We start from the raw sequence: 24,365 nt of genomic DNA on the forward strand, positions 1-24,365 counted from the left end.
TGCAGTTGCAGTTGCATTTGCAGTTGCAGTTGCAGTTGCAGTTGCAATAAAAAGTTTTTACCCATTTTTACTCTTTTTCTCAAAATCTCGGGATCTGATTGCAAAAAAATTAGCACCATTCGATTTAGTGTCATCAAATTACCATTATATCAAAACTTCTTATCTTTATCTGAAGAAAATTGGAAGTTTGCCTCTTTTTTAGGGGCCTAATTGGACGCCTACGAAGACACATCTTATACGACAAAGAACCAACGAAGAACCGATTAAAAACTGACGAAGCAAGAGAAGTACTACTATCCTTTATATTACCACAAACCCAACGAGAAGTAAAGTAAGCGAAGTATAAGCACCCTTATACTTTCACACACGAGCGAAAGGTGAGATTTGTTCTTGTATTTAGCAAGAACGACAAGCGAGCGAGAGGTGAAATACGCGAATAAAAAATTAATTACTGTATCCGAATTAACAACCAGGGTTTTTATGCCGTAAGGCTTTTCCCTGACGAGCCAATAAAGTATTATACTTCTTATTGGCTCAACTACGTGTTTTATTTCTTATTTTAATTTAATCCTTTATCTTCCTCATCAGCAGCTTATTACAATTACCAGAGGATTCCATGTTGGAGAAATCTGCGTACAATACAACTTGACTGAAAATCGCTCTCAGAATCATATCCTTCCGATTCGTAGACGGTGCTAATTGGAAACGCGGCTCTTGCTGGGAACTGCAATGACCCTCGATCGTTTTGCCCTACAACCAGATAAACGATGGCTTTACAGTACACAAGCAAGAGTGGGTCGCATGAACGACCTTTATTGCGACCCTAAATCAACTAAATGTCCATGATACAGTGAGTAGCGTTGCTACGAACGAGCCGATCATAACTATGCGTCAACCGTGACGAGATATTTTGCGTATTTTTTTTTTAGCATACTATAATTTCTTTTTTTTATTTTTTTTTATGTAAATATATTACAAATTTTTATCACTTTTTTTTCACACACATAAAAACATATATAATGTGCATACAAAAAAGTCGTATTACGAGTAATCTCGAATGCAATAACATCCTATTCCAAATAACGCATTTAGACTAACTACTGCACTAAGGTACACGCCGGTTATTCGATCGTGTATCCGTATTAACTAGTTTCTATTTGCCAAGTAAACCTATCAGTCAAGTTCCCCGTTAACAGTAACTTTAATCCATAATTAGAGTATTAAGATACCGATCCAACTTGTCCGCTGTGGGATCAAATTCGAATCATATTTCGCGGTTGATATCTGTTGCATAAAATACGTACATTTTTAATCAGACATTGACGTTCAATTAACGGTGTACTACTTTCTCTCGTTGAAAATAATTATTTTGTTATATTATGCACATATATATATGTTTAAAAATAAGAAGCGGCAATACCTAAAACAGAAAATAGAAGAGATAGACGAAAATTGCCAAAGCATTAACATCCATGGTATATGCACTTGGGGATAAATAACTTTAGGAAGGGATTACAAGCCAGGACGGAAATGGTGAAAGATAGGAACGACAATCTAATTACAGATGCAAAGGGGATACTAAATAAAAACTATTTTGACCGGTTATGAAATGTTGAATTTGAAAACGACCAGGAAATAGAGAGTTTTGAGTTCCACTATGATTAACGAACCGACAATTTCGGAAGTAAAAAGCGCGATCAAAAAATTAAAGAATTATAAAGCACTCTGTATCGACTTGATTCTGACGGAATTAATTAAATGAGGGGGGAAGTAAATTAATAGAAGAAATTTATAAACTAATTAAATTAATATGGAATAAAGAAACAGGCGAATGGAGAAAATTACACAACGTTGAATTGCGTATATTTTATAGTAGACCAGACATTATTACCGTCATAAAATCACGCCGATTAAGATGGGCTGGCCACGTGGCACGTATGGGTGAGGAACGAACCGCGTATAAAATATTTACTGGTATACTTAATAGGAAAAGACCATCGGATAGACCAAGGCATAGATGGGAGGACAATATTAGGAGGGATATTAAGGAAATAGGATATGAGGTAATAATAATATTATACATATAGTAAACACATATGAAAGAAAAAAGAAAATATCGGTATTTTTATGCAAATATATGTACATGTAACATCAATACATACACATACGTATGTATATCTACGTACGATCTCAAAATTTAACGGAGTACAATCAATGTGCCTCTTAAAAGGTTTTTGTCGATATGAATCGATTAATTTTCTCCTTATTCTCTTTCGTTAAATCTCATTCCTTTTCTCTCTCTTTTTTACGCATATATAATATATATATCAACGCATACAATCATGGAGTTATTTTCTGACACGATATTGGAACAAAACGCTTTTTGTTAATTGGAACAAAAGGCGGTACATTTCTCAAGAGAAAGAGAAAAAAAAATCGTGCCAATCGAGCGATCGATCGATCGATTGACCTAGTAGTATCGAGAATATTATTTGACACAATCTAAAAACGGACAACCTACCTAGTTGGAAGGTTGTATTTTCTCGATCCTTACTTATGTTTAGACTCGATCGATTTATGAGGAGTAAAGTTACGACCAGAGGCTCATATTACCACGTAAATATTCGCGTAATCAGTTATCCGAACAGTGATAGTCTACGTGCATGCTAGCCAGCTCTTTATCGCGATACTAAATCAGCAAACCGTCGATAACGCGGAGATGATCCTTTAGCGTAAGGTGGTCTCTCATATTAATGTTACTGTTCCTCTGAAATGTGAGATAGAGAGGGAGAGACAGACAGAGAGACAGACAGAGAGACAGAGAGAGACAGACAGAGAGACAGAGAGAGACAGACAGAGAGAATGCATAAGGGATAGGTATGTAATAGCAGCCATAACTCCATGCCGAAATTAGTAACGGTTAGGCCTACAAACGGCTTGTAGGCAAGCGAATAGTCGCCCAGACGAGCCAACCATGACATTAATCGCGTCTGTAAATTTCACGAAAGCACGGTCGGCATAGTTGTGTAAGTACTTTTAGCCGCGATCAGTGTCGTCCATTTACGAAGAGCTTTGAGGTAGACTTAGAGGTATACATGTACTATGTAGATATAGGTACATAGTGATCATTTGAATCAGACCAATATACTTTTATATTTATTTTATATTAATTGATGTAAAAATAACATTATTTGTATTTTTTCCCTTTCAAATGTTTCCTTTTTAAAAGAACCCCCTTTTTTCTTTATTTAGCATAATATAAGCATCTTATTTAAATAAATTTGCATAGAATCATGACTTGTATGCTGGTAAATAGATCGATTGAACTTATCCGTTGTCGGTGATACGATCTAGATAATGCGCAATCAACACGAAACAAGATTTTTTTTCCTTTCCTTCATTTTCTGTATAAATATTACCGTCTACTACCTACTACTACTACTACTACTAGTGCTACTACTGCTTTCTTCATCTAATTTTCCTATTTTTAAATTCATTTTCTACGAAATATTATTGGAAATTTTAATAAAAAGAAGATGAAAAAAAAAAGAGGAAAAGGTGGAAGAAGAAAAAGAAAGAAAGAAAGAAAAGCAGTCAAACGAACGAAATTCGATTTCGAGGAGATGAATAAAAGATGATACGACAACGACGAGGTGGTAGTAGTGATGCCGTAGCTCGAGTCGTCGAGCTGATTCGCTGATTCGTATTCATAAAATCGTATTCATAAAATATGTAAAATACCGTTTTTGTTTCCTTTTAATCGAATCGAATTGGCACATATATGTAGCATTATATATATAGAAAATAAATATATTACTGTCGATCTTCTACTTTTCTCGTGTATATAATATAAGTATGTATATATATACAAGATAATACAAGTGTCAGTATGTGTGTGTGTATATGAGTGCTATTATTAATTGAAATATTTAGTCAGGCCGTTGTAATCATTCGTTCGGTTGCATTTCAACAACGATAACGATCGATATATCTCCGACATGTTATCCCTCAGCAAGCTATCGAATAGTGGCACAGGGTGTTCTAAGGTCAGAGCGATTGCCAATTAACGCTTGACTCGATACTCGATCAACGACGACCGAGGACGAGGATGAGGACGAGGACAACGGTGTCGACGTTCGTCGAGGAATATCGCGTGGACGACGACGACGACTACGACTACTACGATTACTGCTGGTAAATACAACCAACAACAACACAACTACGACTACTACTACTACTACTACTATTACTATCGCTCTACATATACACTATGAAAGTAACGCATGCACGCGGCCTGAATTGCAAATCTCAATTTGTCGCGTTGCACTAAAAGCGTGCGCTAGTTCGTTTCATCAGCATATGCATAAGGGGGCGAGATTTTCGGTAAAATTACTTCAGACTGGGCTATAAAATTAACGTTCATATTTTCGGCGCCTTGTGAACGAAAGGAGAGAGAGAGAGAGAGAGAGAGAGAGAGAAAGAGGATATAGAATAAAGATAGAAAGAGACGACAAGATGAGTTTCGTTACGTGTTCGTTGTTCCACACACGAGAATATCTCGGTCACGTAGACTCCTCTTAATTGGCACAATCGCTAGAGCTTTTGGCGATTCGTTTTTCACGCTTCCCGCATTCGACTTTAACGACCGGTCTTTGGCTCTCAGGATTAATCGCGACGGCGCCGTCTGCTTTTTTCCATCATTTTTTTCTCTCTCTTTCTCTCTTTGCTTTCGCCTTTCTAACCACCACTTTTTTTTTTTTATATTCTATTAAGTTTGTCTTCTATTTCATTTTCTCGCTCTCTCTCTCTCTCTCGATCTTCCTGCACCACCATAAATTCGCATCTCGAATCTCCGACAACGTAATACGATATCGATCTGCACCGGAACTGCCGGACATTGATTAAATAAAGCCGTGAAATAAAACGCCTTCGAGTTTTTATTTAGATTGCATCAGAGTTTCGGACAGTATCGAAAACGCGTCAGTGAAACCTTTTCTTTCTATTCTATTCTTCTTCATTTCGTCAATGAGAACAGAGTTTTGCGATTCGCCGAGTTCGATCGTAGGACTTCGATCGAAGGCGCCTCGTTTAGCCGGGCTTTGTATATCCGAGAGATTAGAACGAACTTTACGATAAATTTTCTTGCTGCTTCTATCCTGTCCGTAGAACAAATTTATAGGATCGATTCATTGTTGGCTAAACTTTAGAGACTTCATATTATGATCTTTGGTGATCTATATCTCTCTCTTTCTCTCTCTTTGTTTATCCAGTTTTTAACTGGCACGCACGGTATATTTATGAATTAAAACGTCGATTTAAAACGTTACGATAGAAGATATTGAATAGTCGATGTCATGAGCTAACTCCAAACGAAAGAACAAATATCAGCCGATACGTCGAGCAATAGGGATAGATAGATAGACAGACAGACAAATAGAGATAGAGTTTTTGGAAGAAAAAGAAAAAACGCGCCGACCGTTAAAAATTCGTACGCGTGTATAGTTGACTGAGTTGCGTATATTTCTCTCTCTCTTTCTCTCTCTCTCTCTCTCTATTAAAAACCGCTCTTCCACGATGTTGCTCCTTTTACAAAGTAACATAGAAATCGTAGACATCGCGACGTTCTCGTCAATAACAACAGCAAAAGGAAAAAGAAAAAGAGTGGATAGGAGAAAAAGGAAAGGAGTAAAAAGGGGAAAACAGAAAGAGAAAGAGAAAGAGAAAGAGAGAGAGTGAGAGAGGGAGAGAAAACAATGAACCAGAGAGCTTGATGAAGAGTCTTATCTATTGTCGAAATGCATTTTCTAGAACAGATCGTTGAGATATGATCTTTCATGGAATTAAAAAGCTACTCTTTCTCCAAATTGTTTCGAAACAATGCATTTGTTTTCACTATCCAGTTAATCAAGCGCACGTGAAGAGAGAAATAAAAAAGAGAAAAAGAGAGAGAGAGAGATAAATAAAAAATAGAAAGTCAAATCTACAAACTTGTTCCATTACCAAGTAATCATATGAAAAATGCATAATGATTCGTCGATAAAATTGATTTTTGCAGTTTGTATTGTAGAATTTGGTGGAATAGAGAGGCTAAATGCATGTCTATGGGAAACAGCGAAGCGAGGAAAATCGTAAAAGATCTATCTTGGTCGAGGTCGAAAAGCAAGAGTATGTGTGAGTGGTGCTGCTGGTGCAGTAGCCGTGCATACTAAAATATCGGGCCGCTTGCGGCTCGCTGGCGGTACGGAAGATTCGTGAGCCGCTCTTGGTACATCCTCCAATCTGTCTGTCTGTCTGTCTGTCTCTCTCTCTCTCTCTCTCTCTCTTACTCGCCTGTTCGTTCGTTCCTTGCACATACTACGTAGCCCTATTGATCTATGGCAGAACTATTAACCACCGAAGCGTGCGCTAAATGTTTCGGAACTAATTTAAAGTTCGGGCCAGTCTTCCAAGGCAACGTTGCTGGTTATCGTCGTTCTTTTGAAGACTACCAAACAAAGCAGATATGTACGTGCGAAAATGTCGATTAAGACGCATCGAAGAAACGTATAGTATAACAATAGTAATATAAAGTATTTAACATGTAACAATACTTGACAATTTGTTTCATTTAATTTTCATAATTATGTCTTCTTTCTCCCTACTGTTACATAAACGTACAAAAGAAAAAATGTATATTCCACAGATCTAGTTTATTGGGCTTTTTCTTCTTCTTTGTCCTCTCTTTCTCTTTCTATCTCTCTCCTTAATCTAAAAGAATCTTATTATAATAATCGTGACAAAGGAATAATCTTTGTTTCCTTATTTTTTATTTATTTTTTATTACAGTGTTCAGATTTGTTATACGTAATAAGGGTTTTTTTAAACTTCCTTGATAAATAATAATAATAAAAGCTCTATCTACTCTTTTTCCTTTCTTCTTTCTATTTTTTTACCTTATCGCTAGGTTGATCGTTTTAGAGATGCCCTTTTACCTAGTCGTTTGAACTTATCGCAAAAATAGACGATAACTCAAGACCTAGAGAGAAATTTAATTTCAGCCGTATTGTAAGCTTACGGCGCTATTGTTGCGAAAAATGATGAGTCGAAGGATTCGAAAAAGCGTTCAAGCAAGGAAAGGTGCCGTGTTTTTATGCGAATTTATACGATTTCCTCGGCATTGTCCGTCGAGTATCTTACGATTTACGATCTCAAGAGTCATCGATTTATCCTTTTTCCTTTGCCCTCTCTCTCTCTCTCTCTCTAACAACTTCCACCACCCTTTCGTAACCCCTTCCTCGATTTCTAAACTATGGGAAGAGAGAGAGTAACCGCTCTATTACTTTGTCAAATATAATTTCTGTCGTGGAAAATTAAACGTACGTCGACGTGCTGGCAAAGTAGCAAAATAGCCAACCAAACTTGCGCCATGAACCCCACTTTTTCTTCTAAGTTTCTCTAATGCTTTTATGTACTTTGATACATGCTCAACTCAGATAGTGTTTATCGATTGTTGGGAAAGTTCATGATAAATTTTCAAAGTACGATTAAAGAGTAATTATCGAAGATCCCTGAGATTCGAACGTACGTTTAAACGTTCATAGATACCGTTTTCTGATTGACCGTACCATGTAGACATTTTCGAGCATTCTCTCTCGATGTGGATACTTGTTCTCAAATATTTGCTCCAATCGTATGCATACATATGTATATACGTCTCTGTCTCACTCTCTCTCTCTCTCTCTTTCAATGCGGCATCAATACTATTTGAAATTCACCTATGAACTTGCGCAAAACGTTGTGAACTTTAGCGAGCCCTGGAAACTCATTTGCACACCGCTGGAAAACTATAGGAATAATATTTCAAAAGCTACGAAAGGGGATAATGTAGAATGATCGTTGGTCGGGGGCCCACACCGATAACAGTCCCGCGAATTATCAGTTAAATTATCGATGACTTTCCAGATTCGATATTTAATGTTATCGATTAAATGTTGCGTACGTCCTTTAGAAGTTTATTGAAATTTACTGATATATATATAACCCTGCATTAGTATATTTGCCAATATTTTTACGTATATCCATTAACAATCCAAACCAATATGATTATCAACAAATCAATTATAATGAATTAATTGTAATTACATACATTTCGTACTTTGATAAGTACACAAATCACATTGCACACCAATTGAAAGTACCCTTTTCAAACGTTTGAATCTTATCGTTTCCAGAAACAGTCTGATATCGTAAAAGCTGTGCGATTGCACCGTACAATGTAAATGTGCCAGCAGACATAGAGAGAGTAAGAGAAGAAATATCGATATAGGATATCGTCGGATCGGTCTATCGCCTCGCGAGGCTAATCCTCACGGCCTCGAATAGCCGAAAAACAAATAGAAACGACGAGAGTCATGTGCGATCGACGAAAACTCCGATATCGCCTGTAGCGCATATTCCACAAACGGGCAGTACCGTGCAAAGCGTTATGCTACCACCTCTGCGTATTCTTCTCTCTCTTTTCTTTTTCTCCTCTCCATAACTTTTATTGGCAAATCGAACGAACCGAACGTTGTGCACGTTACCGCCTTCTCGAAATGCCTGTAATAATATTTTATCTAGAAATTTTGCTCTATCATTTGTTCCCTATCCGTTGTTGGAATTATGGATTTTAATAAGTTGGAATAACGTTCGGATATCGTTTGAAGTAAATGTTTTTGATGTCTTAATTGTGATTCCTAGATTGCAACGAATAAGGTATTTACTCTCTTCGAAAAGCTTTCTATCGATAAAACGTAGACTTTAATTTACCTTAACGAAACCATTATCAGTACTCAAAGATCTTCTCTCTCCAGCAGGTGAATTCGTATTTTTATTTTTCATTAGTCTACACGATTACTCCATCGCCTCATTTCCAACGATAAATTAACGCGTACGTGAAAAAGAAAAGAAGAATCATGCAATTGATATCTACGTGCTATGTCCTGGATCAGATTAAATTTCGAATAGTGTGCGATTGATGCTTTTTAAAGTAATCATTTCAAATGTAAAATTGTCATCCTTTCTATACCCTCCCTATACCCCGAAATGAAATTTTATCGCATTGTTCCCGATCGCATGGCCAAATAACATATCATTAAAGCCGGAGTCAAATACAGAATTATCTGCGGAAAGCGCCAGTTAATTACTCTTAATTGAAAAGCAATTAAGTTACAACTCGAGCAATTGCTTGGATTGAGTACTACGTAAACCGTACACGTACTATCAAATTTGTATCAAAGGAAGCCACAAAATTGTGAATCTCATGTAAAACACTAATGTAAGTCGGAAGCATTAAACGTTTGCTCGATCGCGCAAATTGATCGTTTGCGAATCAGATCATTTCTCGAACGCAAGCGGCCGTGTGGGCATGCAATATATTTCTTCGTTTAAACATCCGGAGCACGTCAAGAATTTCTAATTAAATATTCTTTATCTTCCTTTATAAAATCAAATATCTAGAAAATTATTTCGTTCTATATTATTTAAGAATCTGAACATTTAATTAAGTCAAGTTAATCTTTTTATGCATATATATTTATATTTAAAAAAAGAAAAAAGTAAAGAGTAACATTTGAAATTTCTCTTTATCGATCTCGTCAAGTTTTATATGATTTTCTTGATGTCAGCTACTAGTAAGATAACTTCTATTTTCTAGGAAATTCAACGGGTCAGCAAGTAGGGTATTTTTCCAAGAAATTATACACTCGGTTCAACAGAACATTGTTCCATTTACGTAAGCGCGAGCGTGTAGACGTCAAAAAGAATTTCGACAAAATTTATTCGAGTAATATTTATTAGCTCGAAATTATAAACATCTATTTAATTTATAATATGTTATATCAAAATAATCCTTTAACAATATTTAAAAGAAGCACGAAACTTTGTCAACATTCAACGGATATATAATTAAGTATATTATCCAATGAAGGTATATATTATATTTTATATTCGTATAAAATAACCGTATATCTCTCTGATTTCAAAATAGACGATCGCATAATTCAACGATTTCGACATATAATATTTTTAATCCTAGAAATCTCTAGAGTACCTCACTATATATAGTTATCTCACTAGCTGTCTCTGAATTCGAATGACGTTGCCCTATATATCATATAATACGGATATTACGTGTTCGTTAATTATCTACATGTCACGCGAACAATTCGAGATGCTTGGACGAAGATAACGACACGCGCTTACTTATCGTTTCGCTTTTACAACCCCGCGTCGTAGGGGAAGTTGAATTTGAAAACTTGAAGACTTCCTAATCGATTCAGAGACTCGTTCGAGCGAAAATTCGCGTCCTTTGCTAAAGGAACGATAGCAAGTACCTACCTACGCTTCCAACGAAAAGTTCATAAGATTAATTAAGATTTTGATGGTGTACGAATATCAGGAAAGGTACAAGTAAACGAGTTCTGAGACTGCTAAATCATGGAAAAGACACTTAATCCTCGAAAGTCTAATGATCCTTTTCTTTGTTTCATTCAACTAAGCGAGTAGGAACATTAGAAATATCGTTCCTCGAGATTTTCTACAAATTTCAAATATCCTTCCCATATCTTTCGTTATGCGATTACGTAACAATGTACGCGATATATTATACTACATAACGAGTTGTCATATAACTTTTTCATTTTTACGAGACGTAGACGTTTTCGGAGTACAACGTAAATATACGTATCGATTGTAAATGAAATTGGCCTGGCAATCAAGCTTTAAAAGAAAAAGTACAAAAAGTAGAGAAGAGATAAAAGAAGAAGAAAAAAAAAAGAAAACAAAAGAAAAAAGTATCAACGATTCGATTGGCTTACAAAACTAGTACGACGATGGCAAACGACATAAAATATTTTGTTGCGGCTGCTCCGAGGAAAGCACGCACGATGATTTCGATTGGATTCTTTCGGTTGAAGCAGGAAAAAAAAAGAATAAATGGAATGAAAGCAAGCGGGAGTGATAGAGGAAAAAAAAAAGAGAAAGAGAAAGTAAGAGAGAGAGAACAGAACGAATAGACGGTACGCCGCGTAGGAAATTGAATTTCGCCGTGAAGACAAGCGGTCGGTTGGTCGTCGAAAAGCGCAATGAGAGCAGTTTTAATAAAATCGTATTCTCATTGGTTAAAAGAAGGAGGGAATGAGTTCGTCGATCGGTAGATACATAGATAACTCAGATATGGAAAAGAGAACAAAAAAGAAAGAAAAAGAAAGAGAGAGAGAGAAATATAAAAAGGAAAAGATAAAACGAAACAGAGAAAGAAGGAAGAGTAACAAGAGTTTACTTTTTTCAGGACGACGAGATCGTTCGTTCGTTCTTTGACGAGCAAACGAAACGCTTCCATTACGGACTTGTAATTAATTTCATTCGACCGAGATACAGGAGAAATAATAGAGAAGGAAGCTACGAAAAGCTTCTATCACTACTACATACAATGAATTATTATGCAAACTGCAGAATTGATGAAAGTATATTAACGATGTCCCAGGACGAATACTTTTGTTTATTTTTCTAACAGTCAATGAAAGATAGTAATCAGAAGAGAGAACGGATCAGCAAATAGAGACGTTTGGAGAATTTACGTAAAGATAAATAGGATTCTTCAAAGGATAGACTTACCCTCTTCGTCGCTACCGATCATAGCGTAACGTTCGTATCCAGTCAAATTCCTAACAGCACCAAGTCCAAAATCATCCTTCGTCCATTGAATGGGTCCCTTTTGATCAAGAACTCGACACGGAAGGGTCACCCTGCTACCAACCACCGCGGTTTGATCCATTGGCTCGATGGCGAATCGCTGATAAACTACTTCCGTCGTTGTAATCGGCTTTAACGTCGACACAGCTGACGATGAGGATGAGGATGAGGACGAGGACGAGGATGACGAGGACGACGATGACGACAAAGACGAGGACGATGAAGAAGAGGACGAAGACGACGAGGACAAGGAGGATGAGGAGGATAAGGAGGAGGACGCATTTGTCATATTCGCACCCTCTACGCTTCTAGCTTCCATTGTTAGTAACAGCGTAAGGCAGATTACGATCGACCTCGTTCTTGATGCTGTCCTCGACCTGGAGCTGAAAACAAAACGAAAACAATGATAGAGGCGTTAACGATACGACAAGAAAAACGAACGGTTCTTTTCGAATAATACGACTCGCTTGTACACTCAACGATATTATGTATCTTGATATGTATAAGCTCGGTGTGTTGGAAAGAAAAAGAGAGAGAGAGAAAGGGAAAGAGAGATGTCGATGAGAGGAATGCCGAGCAAACCTGTTGAGACGGAATACTTTTTCAAAATTCATCATAGCGAAGAAATCAAACGTTTCCTCGACAAGTTCGCCACTATTTTCAAGAGAAACGAATGGAATGCGGCTATATTGTAACGGGTGGATCATTTAAATATGAACACTTGGATGCTTTCCATTGCTTACGATTTGTGTGTATCGAAATATTTCTTGCATAAGATACCATATTATCGAAGTTTTTATTTTCTTATACTTACGAGATAGTTATTCTCTTTCATATATTATACGTATGTATATTTACTATTGTATTTAATGTACGTACAATAGACCTATATACATTTATATTTTTCCAAATTCGTTTTCAAACATTTCTTCGAGTTAAATTCTTTTAACGACCTCGCCGAGAGCATCGCGCTCGCTTTCGAGCGTCCATTTACCTTCGAACCATACTTAATTTATCTTTATAGTCCCATCGGATTCGAAAACGAAGTTACGGCCAAGAGAACGGACCTCTCGTAAAATGGACGATAAAAGTATTGCCGTTTTGCAATTTATTACTACGTTGGGGTGCTATTTCTTTATATGAAACACGCGTATGTGTGTCGCTAACACAAATATGCATATCTATGAGAGTTGATACACGAAGAACAACCTTTTCGTTATTCATTTAGACATCATTACGTCAAATAAGCCTCAAGGACAAAGTTACTATGCTAATAATCGATCAATCGTTCGTTCGCTTCAACTAACAACTTTATCGATCCCTCTTATATTAGATTCCATTCTCGTGTTTTTTTTCTTCTTCTTCGTATTATTTGTTCCATTTTATTTTTTTTCTTTATTATTCAAGATCCAATCGATCATTGTCATTTTCATGGACGATTTCATTTCTTTTCTATCTTTCTTCTCGTAATATTTTCCAAGGCTACTCTCGTATTTCTTTTTCTACGTTCGTAGTAAACAGAAAAACGGCAGAGCCACAAAATGGAGAAATTTCCAAGGCGTGTGTTACCTCAAGAGTACACTTTCGAAATCGACCTTTTCCCTTTGCTATTTGTTTTTTCGTATAAAATAACCGCTCCGTGAAATAGGAATAAAAGAAAAAAAATAAAGAAAGAAAAAATAATAAAAAAGGAAAAGTTAAAAGAGAGAGAGAGAGAGAGAGAGAGAAAAAACAGGATAAGAGAAGGTGACACCTCAAAGAAGAAAAAACAGAGAATTTGTCGTCTAATTACGCCAGATAATTGCCGTCTTTCCAAAGTGATCCTTCTTCCGAAAGTCCCTTCCCCTTATTATCTTCCGATCTCGACGTTTTCCGGATGGGAAACGTTTTTGTCCGTAAAGAAAAAGAAGAAAAAGTAAGGAGAGACAGAGATAGATAAGAAGAAGCAAAAAAATATAGATAAAGACAGAGAAAGAGAGAAAATTAGATAAAGAGATAGAATATTGTTTGCCACGAAATAATTTCTCGATTTCTTCATTGGGTACTCAATTAACCTCCGTTCCCCCTATTTATATTCAAATCAGTCCTCATCTGTCTTCATATCTGCTCTTGATCTAATAACTGGGGAGTCCAAATGAAAGATTTTCTCTCTTTGTCTGTCTCTTTCTTTATCGTTTATCCTTTGCTCTATACCGACATCATTTCTAAAAGAAGCGAGATGATCGATCAAATCGACGAGTAAAGCTAAACAAAAAAAACACAAAAGCTTTTCACTTCCATCGCAGACGAAAATTCGACGAAAAAAAAACAGAAAGTCTCCTCTTCTCATTGTTGGTTTTATTTTTAATAGCGAACTCAAACGTGGGAGTAATCAAGAAAGTAAGTAAAGTAATACATGTTCATCTTTTTCTTTAGCCGCCTTTGATCCCACGTTCACCGTGCAAGGAAGGAGTTTCGTTCGATCAGCTCAGATGGAAGCTCGTTTCTTGGAAGGGAAGCTGCAACGTTAAAGCGGTAAACCGACCTTCTTCTTGTCTCGTCTTTTTGCTAGACGCTGAAGTAAAGTGGGAGAGAGAATAAGAAAGAGAAAGAGAGATAGAGAGAGAAAAGGAAAGGGAGGATGTCGTAAGATGCTCGTACGACATCATTCCCGACCGTTTCTTACAAGCTCAATAGGATAATAACCTCGGCGAGTGACTGCTGCTAGTACGGTTTGAATGGAGTGAAGAAATAACGAGAGTAATAATAATTGCGCTTGTGCCGTCCACGTTAATACTACATACTTGGTGTGTATGTAAACGTTTATACTCTCTCTTATATATATCTACATGTATATACATAGGGTGTTCTTAAAATGTTTCTGGTTCAAAAGTCAATAATACTTTACCGATAAAAATATTGAATTTATTTTTCGGTTTCAATCTTCTTTACACGAAGTTAAATATTTTACGAGCGACTTATATATACATAATATTATAATACTTAAATAAAGATGGTAAAAAAGATTCGAAAACTAACTGAGAAAAAAGCGTCTTCTTCGGTCGACGTTTAACATAGGTCTTCGGCGGTAGTGTCGTGGGTTAACCCCATGCTGACCTTCCATAAACATGGAAATCAGTCTACCGTTTTGCGAGCGTATCGTTGGTAAAGCCGTAGTTTATATGGCTACAATATATCACGAAAGCGACGCTTTCGTGTCCAACGCGTTCCAGATATTAACTGTGTTGTTCGGTCGAGCCACTCGCACGAACGATCCGCTCGTTTTGCAACCGGAGAAGATTATGTTTTGATGTGTATAGAAGGTAGGTAGGTGAAGACGTAATCCTTGGAAAATGAGCAAGTACGCAAGACCTTGGGTCGGTATCCTTTGGGTAGGGGATCAAAACTTTGCGATGTTTATACGCGTATAAATATAGATACATATGTATAAGAACTTTTCTACCCTTCCACGTTTATGAATATACATTCGTGTAAATGCATAAATGCGTAGGGAAATATATTTACATACATATGTATATGTTGATATTAGTAACATGAATATTTTTAAATAGTGTATAAACGTAAATATAGGTAGGTACGTATAATAGATGCCTACCTATACATACATACGTACGCGAATACGTTTCGTTCGAAAATGGATGACTGCGAGCAGATCCAAAGTTTATGGATCGTCTCCTGGGATATATGTATATCCCATGACAGAAGTATAGGCACTGTGTACAAGCTTCTCTCTTGGTATTTCGTAACGTTCCTATCGGATCGGATTTCGGAGTAAAACATTCGTCCTGTCTGAAGAACGTTACCTCCTCCTCCTCCTCCTTCTCCTACTACACTACTACTACTACTACTACTACTACTACTACTACTACTACACTACTACTGCTGCTACTATACTACGAGCGAACCCTCTTTCGTACCAAATCGTTCGCAGATGTTAAGAAAAAATGTGGCGATACTTTTTTAACGACTTCCCTCGATCTACGATCTCGTAATTCATCGGCAGCCAGCCAGCCAGCCAGTCGGCCGGATCGACGACGAGCCTCGAGAAAAGCTCGTGTTACCGTGTCGCGTTCGTAGCGCTTCCTAAAACGAAGAAGCCGCTCTCTGTATCCCAATGTTGTGTTGTCGTTCGAGGGGTCACAGAGGGAAAGGGATGTCGGGTAGAAAAAGGTACCAATGGGGAAAGTAACAGGAGAGAGAGAGAGAGAGAGAGAGAAAAATTGCCATTGTATCCGATAACGAATTTCCGTAGCGTATAGTGCCGCGGTATGTATCGGATTTATGGCGGTTTCGCTTCCGCTTTATATTCCAACTTGGACGCAAGCCATTTCGAGTTTTCCTATAAGAGCAAAGTTTCCATAGTATGGAGAAAAGATTTTTTTTTTTGTTTTCGAATCTACGTGGCTGGAACACTATCTTCCGATCATCGCTGGATTATTTCCGGAGTTGGTAGAACAACGACGCGTGCTTAAACAAACATTTCTTCGAAGAATTTCATAAATATTCGACTGGGCGTAGAGAATACGCGAAACTCTCTCTCTTGTCTATATACGTATATACAATATATATTTTTTTCTTTTTTTTTTTCGATGAAATATTTAATACTCACGAGTGATGATAGATCGACAAGTTGAAAAAGAGAAAGAAATACAAATAGCAAATGTTTCCTTTTTATTTCCCCATGGTGAGTTACAATTAAAGAGAAGAAGAATAGAAAGAGAGAGAGAAAGAGAGAGAGAGAGAGGTCAAGCGTGATATTTAATTTGGTTTTTGTGAGGCTAACCGATGGTTTAATCGCAATATTTACAAGAGAAGGGAGGACGAGTGAGAAAGAATGGGGAATGGCTTGCATGAAAATGTTACGCGTGCTACGTCAATGGATCCAATCAGATCCTCTTGTTTTTTATCAATCGTGATAGAGAGAGAGAGAGAGGGGGGGGAGAGCGTTAGAATTTCGTAGGTTGCTATGACGTAATGGTGGGTGCGAGCAAACGCACGAACGAGAAAACCTCCCTCCCCCCTCTTTTCGATGGCGTCCACGCGTGCGTCAAACCTTTTATCTCTCTCTCTCTCTCTCTCTTTATTTCTCTATCTCACTCATACTCGCACACTTGTATAGATCATGGTCTCTTGCTCGCCAATAAAATACCTCGACGCGGACAGAATCGTGCGATAATTAATTGCCGTGCTGTTCCAACAATTAATCCCGAATGTCGCGACAATTATCGGCTAGAACTCATGGTAATGTTTAAATTTAAATGAGATCGTTGATCGTTCCTCTACTAAAATTCAGAGAGAGAGAGAGAGAGAGAGAGAGAGAGAGAGAGAGAGAAAGAGTATGGAGAAAAATAACGATAGAATGAGTGCGAATAGATGTACCGCAGGTAGGTCTATGTGTTCGTTTATTATACACCGCATTTGTATCGAATTAAATCGATTTTAATCAATATTTGACGATGAAGAACGTTCTTTCGATCGACCATATAGAAAATACGATACTCAGTTATCTACCGTTTTAACTTTCCCCATCTAATTTAATTTAGCGATGATAATTATTAAAGAGCTCTGCATGGCAACGACGAAAATGGAATTTCAAGCGTGCGAATGTTATGCGAGACGAAAAGGGTATGTATAGATAGATGCATTTCACATCGAGACTGCGCTCGCTTCTTCTATATTTTTTTTTCTTTTTTACATTTTTCTTTTTTCTTTTTCGGATGAGACTGAAGATCTCATTCAAAAAAAAAAAGAAAAAGAAAAAGAGAGATAGAGATAAAGTGAAGGACGGAATGACAAGCGGAAAGAGATAAAAAGAAAGAGACAGAGAAAGAAATAATGGTGGATAGAGACACAAGGCCGTATGTTTATCGTGAAACATAGAAGCCGAATGTAAAGCGTACGAGGGTTGGCAGAAACTAAACGAAAGCTTCACAAAGGACTTTGTCCCGCGACGAAACACGAAAGACTTGTTCCAAAGCTCTACGATCCAATGCCACCGATCAATTTGTTATGGGATGACCCAGTATCAAAGATAGGGGCCCCTTGGGTCAGAGTAACTTGTTTTCGTATTAGATACCAACCCTCGTACGAAATGCACATATACATATACTTAAATATGTACGCTTGCGCAAGCACAAATCGAGCTTACATGCGACTCCCTGCAGAAGCACCTATACGTTTGCGAATGTGTAATTTATACAGGAACCGATACATCTATATACCTTCCTCCTCTCGTTCCGACAGCTATCTAAATATAACTACCCACACTCTTTCAATCGCACTTATATATATATACACACACACATCCAAGGAGACAGCCATATATATTTTCTGATTATTTCGATTTCCGATATTTCCTTAAGTAAAAGGAAATAAAAAAAGATCAAGAGAAAGGAGGGCATATCTTGGATAGATTTCTCAAAGAATAATAGGAGCTTTTACAGAGACACATTTTCAATCTTCATGTAAATTTAAACGTTAGTTATTTTTTCAATTAAACAGTATCATACAAATAGAGCACTTTTCTCAAGCAAGTAATAAATCTCTCTAACGAGAAATTAATCAAGAATCCTTTTGAAACAAATGAATGGGGTCTTTTCATAAAAAAATCAAAGCGACTTTTTTTTTTTTACCTCGAGGATCAATTAGTGTAATAAACGACTCGCTTAACAAATTTGGCAAGGACGATTCGTTTTACGAAAGAAGAAAAGTATACCTTTCGGAAGGAACGATTGACAAAGGGCGTGCATCATTTTCATAATGGGCTCGACGGACAAAGTACTACGGCAAGTGCTTTCGCTACTGCTGTCGTTTGAAATGACGCGTCTGTCGCGTTTCGAATCGTAAGAGAACACACCTCGATTGTTCTTAAGCGGCTCCCTCCCCCTGCCCCCCCCTCAGTGGTGGTACTTACCTGGATGAAACGCACTAAAAGCTGCTCCGGATAGTTCTCTAAAAGCTTCGCCAGTACTTTTCTTCTTACTAAGCGTATATTTCGTTCGATTTTTCTTTTCCTCTTACCATTTATAGTATTTTTTCGTTTATGGGATGAAACACATCGAAGTTCAATCATTTAACCGATTAAGTAATCCTTAAATCTTACGACAACAAAATATACCAATTCTTTAAGACAAATTTTGGCCAAATAATACGTTCATATTAAATTCATTCGAATTTAATGTGTTTATTCTAAGAAAGTAATTAAAATTATTACATTACGAAACCACAGTAATTCCTTTTAAACGTTACGTCTGAGGAATAAATCGTAAAGTAGGTTCTCTTTAAAATATGAACGAAGTATTTTCATTTTCATTTCGGTTCCCTTGCAAGCGGAGATTGTGAAGTGACCTTACCCAATCTCACCACTATAGCCCGAATGCCTACGCGTTTTCCTATAGAAAGCATGCAAGCGTGTGTACCGTGTCGATGTTTCCCAACAACACTACATTGTATCGCATGCACACTAAACTAGGAATATGTGTACGTTGTAAGTACGTGTGTACAGAAATACATACATATATATATATATATATATATATATATATATATATATATATATACGTATGTATACATATGTAGGGTAGTATTGGCGTCGGTAGACAAGTAGGCTTGGTATGCACGACGTTTCACACGAACCATGTTGATTGTCGTGTAAGCATACAATGCAGCAAGCGCAGTATGGCAACGGTTAGGCGTGCCGACGTAAGACGTAGTTTCCATAGTACTATTCCATAGTAGTTCATTCTTGAATGCCGATAAGTATCAAACAGGTTCCAAGAGAGATACGTTTTCGTGTGATAAAGAGCATAATATTTGATGTCAACAACAATGCCTGTCGATACGAAAGCTGCCGTCGTTTCATTGCCGTTCATAGTATCTTTCGGAGTTTGAATTTACGAACCATTTCAAAGTAAACTCTCTCTCTCTCTCTCTCTCTCTCTCTCTCTCTCTCTCTCTCTCTCTCTTCCGATTGATGGTTCTTCCTTAGTCGCAAAAGGTGTGAAAAAATAATTGGTAAAGTTGCAGGAGAACTTTTGCGGCTTCACTAACGAGTTTGGAAATATGATTTATGATAAAAAGTGATATACCTCCTGTGAGAGGGAGTAAATTTGATTGTGAGAGATAAAGAGAGAGAGAGAGAGAGAGATGTGGAATAAAAGGTATGTAGGCAGAAAGCTCAGTCTTTTTTTTTTTTTAAGCGACAGATGGCCGCTCCATTACTCGATGCAGCTTTCATTTCGTAGCTGCGATTTCAGTTCCATTGGCACAGCCGTCGCGGAGTTAAGGAAGTACTAATGGCTTCGTTAATGTCGACCGATTCGAACGAGGAATAATGCTTAAATCCTGAAGCGCTGGAGTACTCCCTCAAGTGTAATCTCAATCCCTCGTTACTTTTCCCCTCCTCCTCCTCCTCCTCCTTCACCACCTTTTCTCTCCCTCTCGCTCTTTGAGTCTTATTCACTCTCTTCACACATGCTCTCCCACTCTCTATCTTTTCTCTCTCGAAGAGGTTAAGTTCTACTTCCGGTATGCTTTCGAAACCAATCAAAAATGATGTCGCTATGACTCAGCCCTCAACGAACGATATAACTAATACCAGTATGTTGTATGTGGCGTGCGTGTTTACGAAAATAATCTTCCGAACGGTGGGCGTTCACGTTAATCGTTCTTCTCAACGTGTTTTCGTTTTCTTTTTTATTTTTTTTTATAGGCGTTTCCTATCGTTGTAAAATAAATCCTAGGAGAGTAAAAAACTTCGTTTATCTGACTGTACACATTTTTTATTAAAATTGATTAAAAAAAAATGCGATTACGATACACACACAGGCATGCATACATATCTACAATGTGCATACATGCGCAATCAAATCAATTAACTTCGTTTATATTTCTACAGTGAAAAAATATTTATCATTTGATAGAAAGTTAAAGAGATTTCTTTTAAATCGATAAACTAATCGATCGTATTCGTTTTTTAATCTATGTTAATTTGATGGAATCAAAAGCCTTTTTCAAATATTTGGAACATTAAATTGAAGAGTTTAATAATGTTAGCGATTTGTGCGCGTGATCTGTTGAAAATAGTATTGCTTTATTCAAACGTATAAATCTATTTTTATTTACACGTGAAGGAAAAGCATAGATAAAATGAAAAATACAGCTGTGTATTATCCCATGTTCTCTCTTGTATCCTGTTATCGTTTCTTAACGATTTCAAAAGCCCACACCTTCCTCTTATATTTCTACGAAGATTTTCTTTCTACAAATCGAACACGCCTGTATTTTATTCTTTTATCTTCGTGATGATCCCACATGAATTATTCAAAGAAACACACGCTGTATAATATATTTCGCTAGTTTTCTCTCTATTTTTCTCCAAGATAAGTATGATATACGATAATTTACCATTCGAGTGATAATTAAATTAAAAAATAACATGGACGATTTATATACGGGCCCTTATTTTCACTATACTTATAAGACAACATTTAATAAGCGAGTTAAATCAAGACGACTATTGTATACTGTTTGAATACAATAGCTTCCAATAAAGGTCTGTACAAACACCATCAGATAGTAAAATATACAGAACTTCGTCGAAGATTTTATGATAGAAAAATTCCAAATTATACGAAGTCGTCGTCGTCGTCGTTGTCGTCCTCGTTGGCTCTAACAAGCTCGGTTTTGACTCGATTCTCGGACAAATCGAAGATTGGGCGTCTGATGCAAGGGTAACACCTCGAGAAAATATTCTCATGACTTGTCCTCAAAGTTCCCAACGTCTCGAGAAGGGCGACGTGTCTGTGAAATGTTGGATAGAGTATAGGTATGCATCTGGGAATATATATATATATATATATATATATATTATATTTATGTACATATATACGACTACACAACCACGTTTACTTTCGCACGCATATACATAACACAACACACGCATAAGTCCCACGAGAATATTTAACGATGACGACGACGACGATGACGACGACGACGACGACGACGTTTCGATTCGATGACTCGACGGCAACGTCAATCGTTTTCGAAGTCACGTCAATGTCAATGTTGAAAGTTAATTTAGTGTTTCTCGACGTTCTACGAGAGCATACATAAACAACGCTTACTTTTTTCTATAGTAACTACTCGTTATTAAAAGAATCTCAAACGTTTCGATCGATCGTTCCGATGGTGCGTGTACTTTGAAGCTTGTTAATCAGCTGTGCAACACGTGGTAAGTATGAAAACAGATAGGGTAGGTAGGTATGAGCAATTCGACTTAAAAAAGCAAATAAATTTTTTCTCATATCTTCCTCTCTCTCTCTCTCTCTCTCTTTCTCACTTTCCTTAACCTTTTTCCTTTCTCCTTCATGGAATTTCTCTAGTGATACTTTCATGCCGTATATTTTATACTCGAACCCTTGAAAATGTACGTTTAAAGAACCTTTACGTCCGTCAGTGTGGATGTTACGAAGGCGTTGAAGTTTACTTATTACCTCATTTTTCTTCTTGCGTTTTTCTTATCGATTATATCTCATAGTCTCGCTTTTATTTATGGCATATTACTCGATTTCCACGCAAAACACGATAAGTAAGATATATATTACTTTGATCAATTTTTGCAAATTTCTTTCTCATTTCCCTCAATAACGAGAATTTTCGTATTTACGAATATGCACGAGTTGTAATTAAATTACTAGATTTCCTTTTTGAAAAATACTTTTTTCCCCATTTAAAGTATACAAAGATCTTATTTATTTTTTCATATTTTTTTTTCTCATCATAATTCTACGGATGAACGCATAAACTCGGCCGGGCGAAAGTGAATTTATCCGCATTGCAGAAACGAGACGGCCATGCAAATTCAATATTTGCTTCACGATGAAACGATCATGAAACGAAGAGAAATGCGTACACGCGCGCGCGTGCCTACATGACCTAGATAGTTAAAACGTTCTTCGTAAGGGCCGATCGTATCAAAGCGTAGAGACGCGTTCGAGCGTACATCGAGAAAACGATGTTAACATACGTAATAATATAGTTCATAGTACATAGTAATATACAAGTGGTTACCGACTAATGTATACGAATTATTAATACAAATATTAGACTAATAATTATTATTTTACAAATTTCAACGATCTTTGCGTTATCTCTAAATTAATTTAATAGAAACGAAAAGAGTATCATATAAATGAAAATTAAAAAATTAAGCTATAAATCTGAGCTTTTTGATGTTTGTAGAAATCTTGTAACAAAAGAGTTTCCCTTTTGAGAATTAACTTACACCAATATTATTTTCAAGTTGGAACGAAATTGTAGTTCTCTTGTCTTTATGTTCCTCTTTTTCTCTCTTCATCTCTCTCTCTCTCTCTCTCTCTCTCTCTCTCTCTCTCTCTCTCTCTTTTCTATCTATGTATAGAGAGTTTAGTATGTACACGTTCAAGAATAGAATGCGAGTTATGTGTCGTATTGTTATACCACGATACGTATGTCATACATGTAAGGGGGTAATATGTTCAGCCACGCTTGAGATAGACATTGCCAATGTCCTTGCCATTTACGCACCGGGAAATTGCAGTTGCCGTTCTCTACGGTCCTCTGGCATATGGGAAACCACGGAAAAATGGAACTAGCGAATAGATTCAATTGCTTTTTGCCCGCGAGTGTGCTGCAATTTAAATGACGCGCATGGAAAATACGCTTACCAGGAAAATATTCTCTACCCTTTTTCGTGGAACTACACAGAAACACATACACACACCACACACATCACTATTCTTGCCCTTCGGCAAATATTCTCTAGCAAAGTAGGAACTACTATACTATAAAGTATAATAAATATGTTTGAAATTGGAAAGGAAGATTGCTTCGCTAATTTGTGAAAATGGAAGTCTCGTTTGCTAGCTTCCTCGTGAAGACGATATTTCAAGGAAGTTCGAAGCGTGAGAAAGAAACATTTTGCACTTTCCTGGCATCGATTATGATTCATGGCGGATACGAGCGTCCACCACGCTTTTGTCCCTTTTACCGTAAAGTAGAATTCGTTCGTTCAATAGCTTTACCTCCGGTTGTTGTAATAATACCTACGCGAAATACGTGTTTTTCTTTCTGTACCTACTATTGTTCAATATTTATTGCTCGATATTTGTATACGAGTTTTGGTCGCAACAAACTTTTTTCGATGAAATACTACGATTGTAATAAACGTGACCTATAAAAATTAGTGGAGAGAGAGAAACGTATATTTCTTTTTTTTTCACACAAGAACGTTATCAGTATTCAAATGATTTTTTAAACTAACCAACGTTTATAACGTTTGTAAGATTCGTTTGACGATATAAACCGGATAGCATTGTATTGCTGATAAAAGGGAATAACTTTTGATCTAAATTCTGTGCAATACTCGAATGTAACTAGAAAATGGTTTTGTAAGAATCAAAGTATTAAAGGATTAAGGGCAAAATCGTTTTAGAGTTTCTATCTGGAAACAAAATTGATGAACAAATTTTTGCCAGAACGAATTTATTTTTTACGATTTCAAACGTATGAGTTATAAAAAAAAAAGAAACGTACGATTTCATGAACAATCTACGGTTCAGATTTTCATTCATACGTTAAGTAATATCATGGCTAAAATAACAAGACTTTTTTGT

The 24,365-nt window shown here is 36.8% G+C and overlaps 1 protein-coding gene across 2 annotated transcripts in view; it reads right to left on the minus strand.

Moving 5' to 3' along the window:
• The window catches only part of LOC106790994 (irregular chiasm C-roughest protein-like), a 121,485-nt gene that overhangs the window by 26,517 nt on the left and 70,603 nt on the right, over nt 1-24,365 (minus strand). For both annotated transcript variants that reach the window (XM_014756299.1, XM_014756298.1), the window contains exon 2: nt 11,635-12,095. In XM_014756299.1, coding sequence (XP_014611785.1) covers nt 11,635-12,095 — 461 coding nt within the window. The remainder of the gene's footprint in view (nt 1-11,634; nt 12,096-24,365) is intronic.

The sequence above is a fragment of the Polistes canadensis genome, unplaced genomic scaffold (assembly GCF_001313835.1).
Source record: "Polistes canadensis isolate GaletaPanama2010 unplaced genomic scaffold, ASM131383v1 scaffold_276, whole genome shotgun sequence".
Lineage (NCBI taxonomy): Eukaryota > Metazoa > Arthropoda > Insecta > Hymenoptera > Vespidae > Polistes > Polistes canadensis.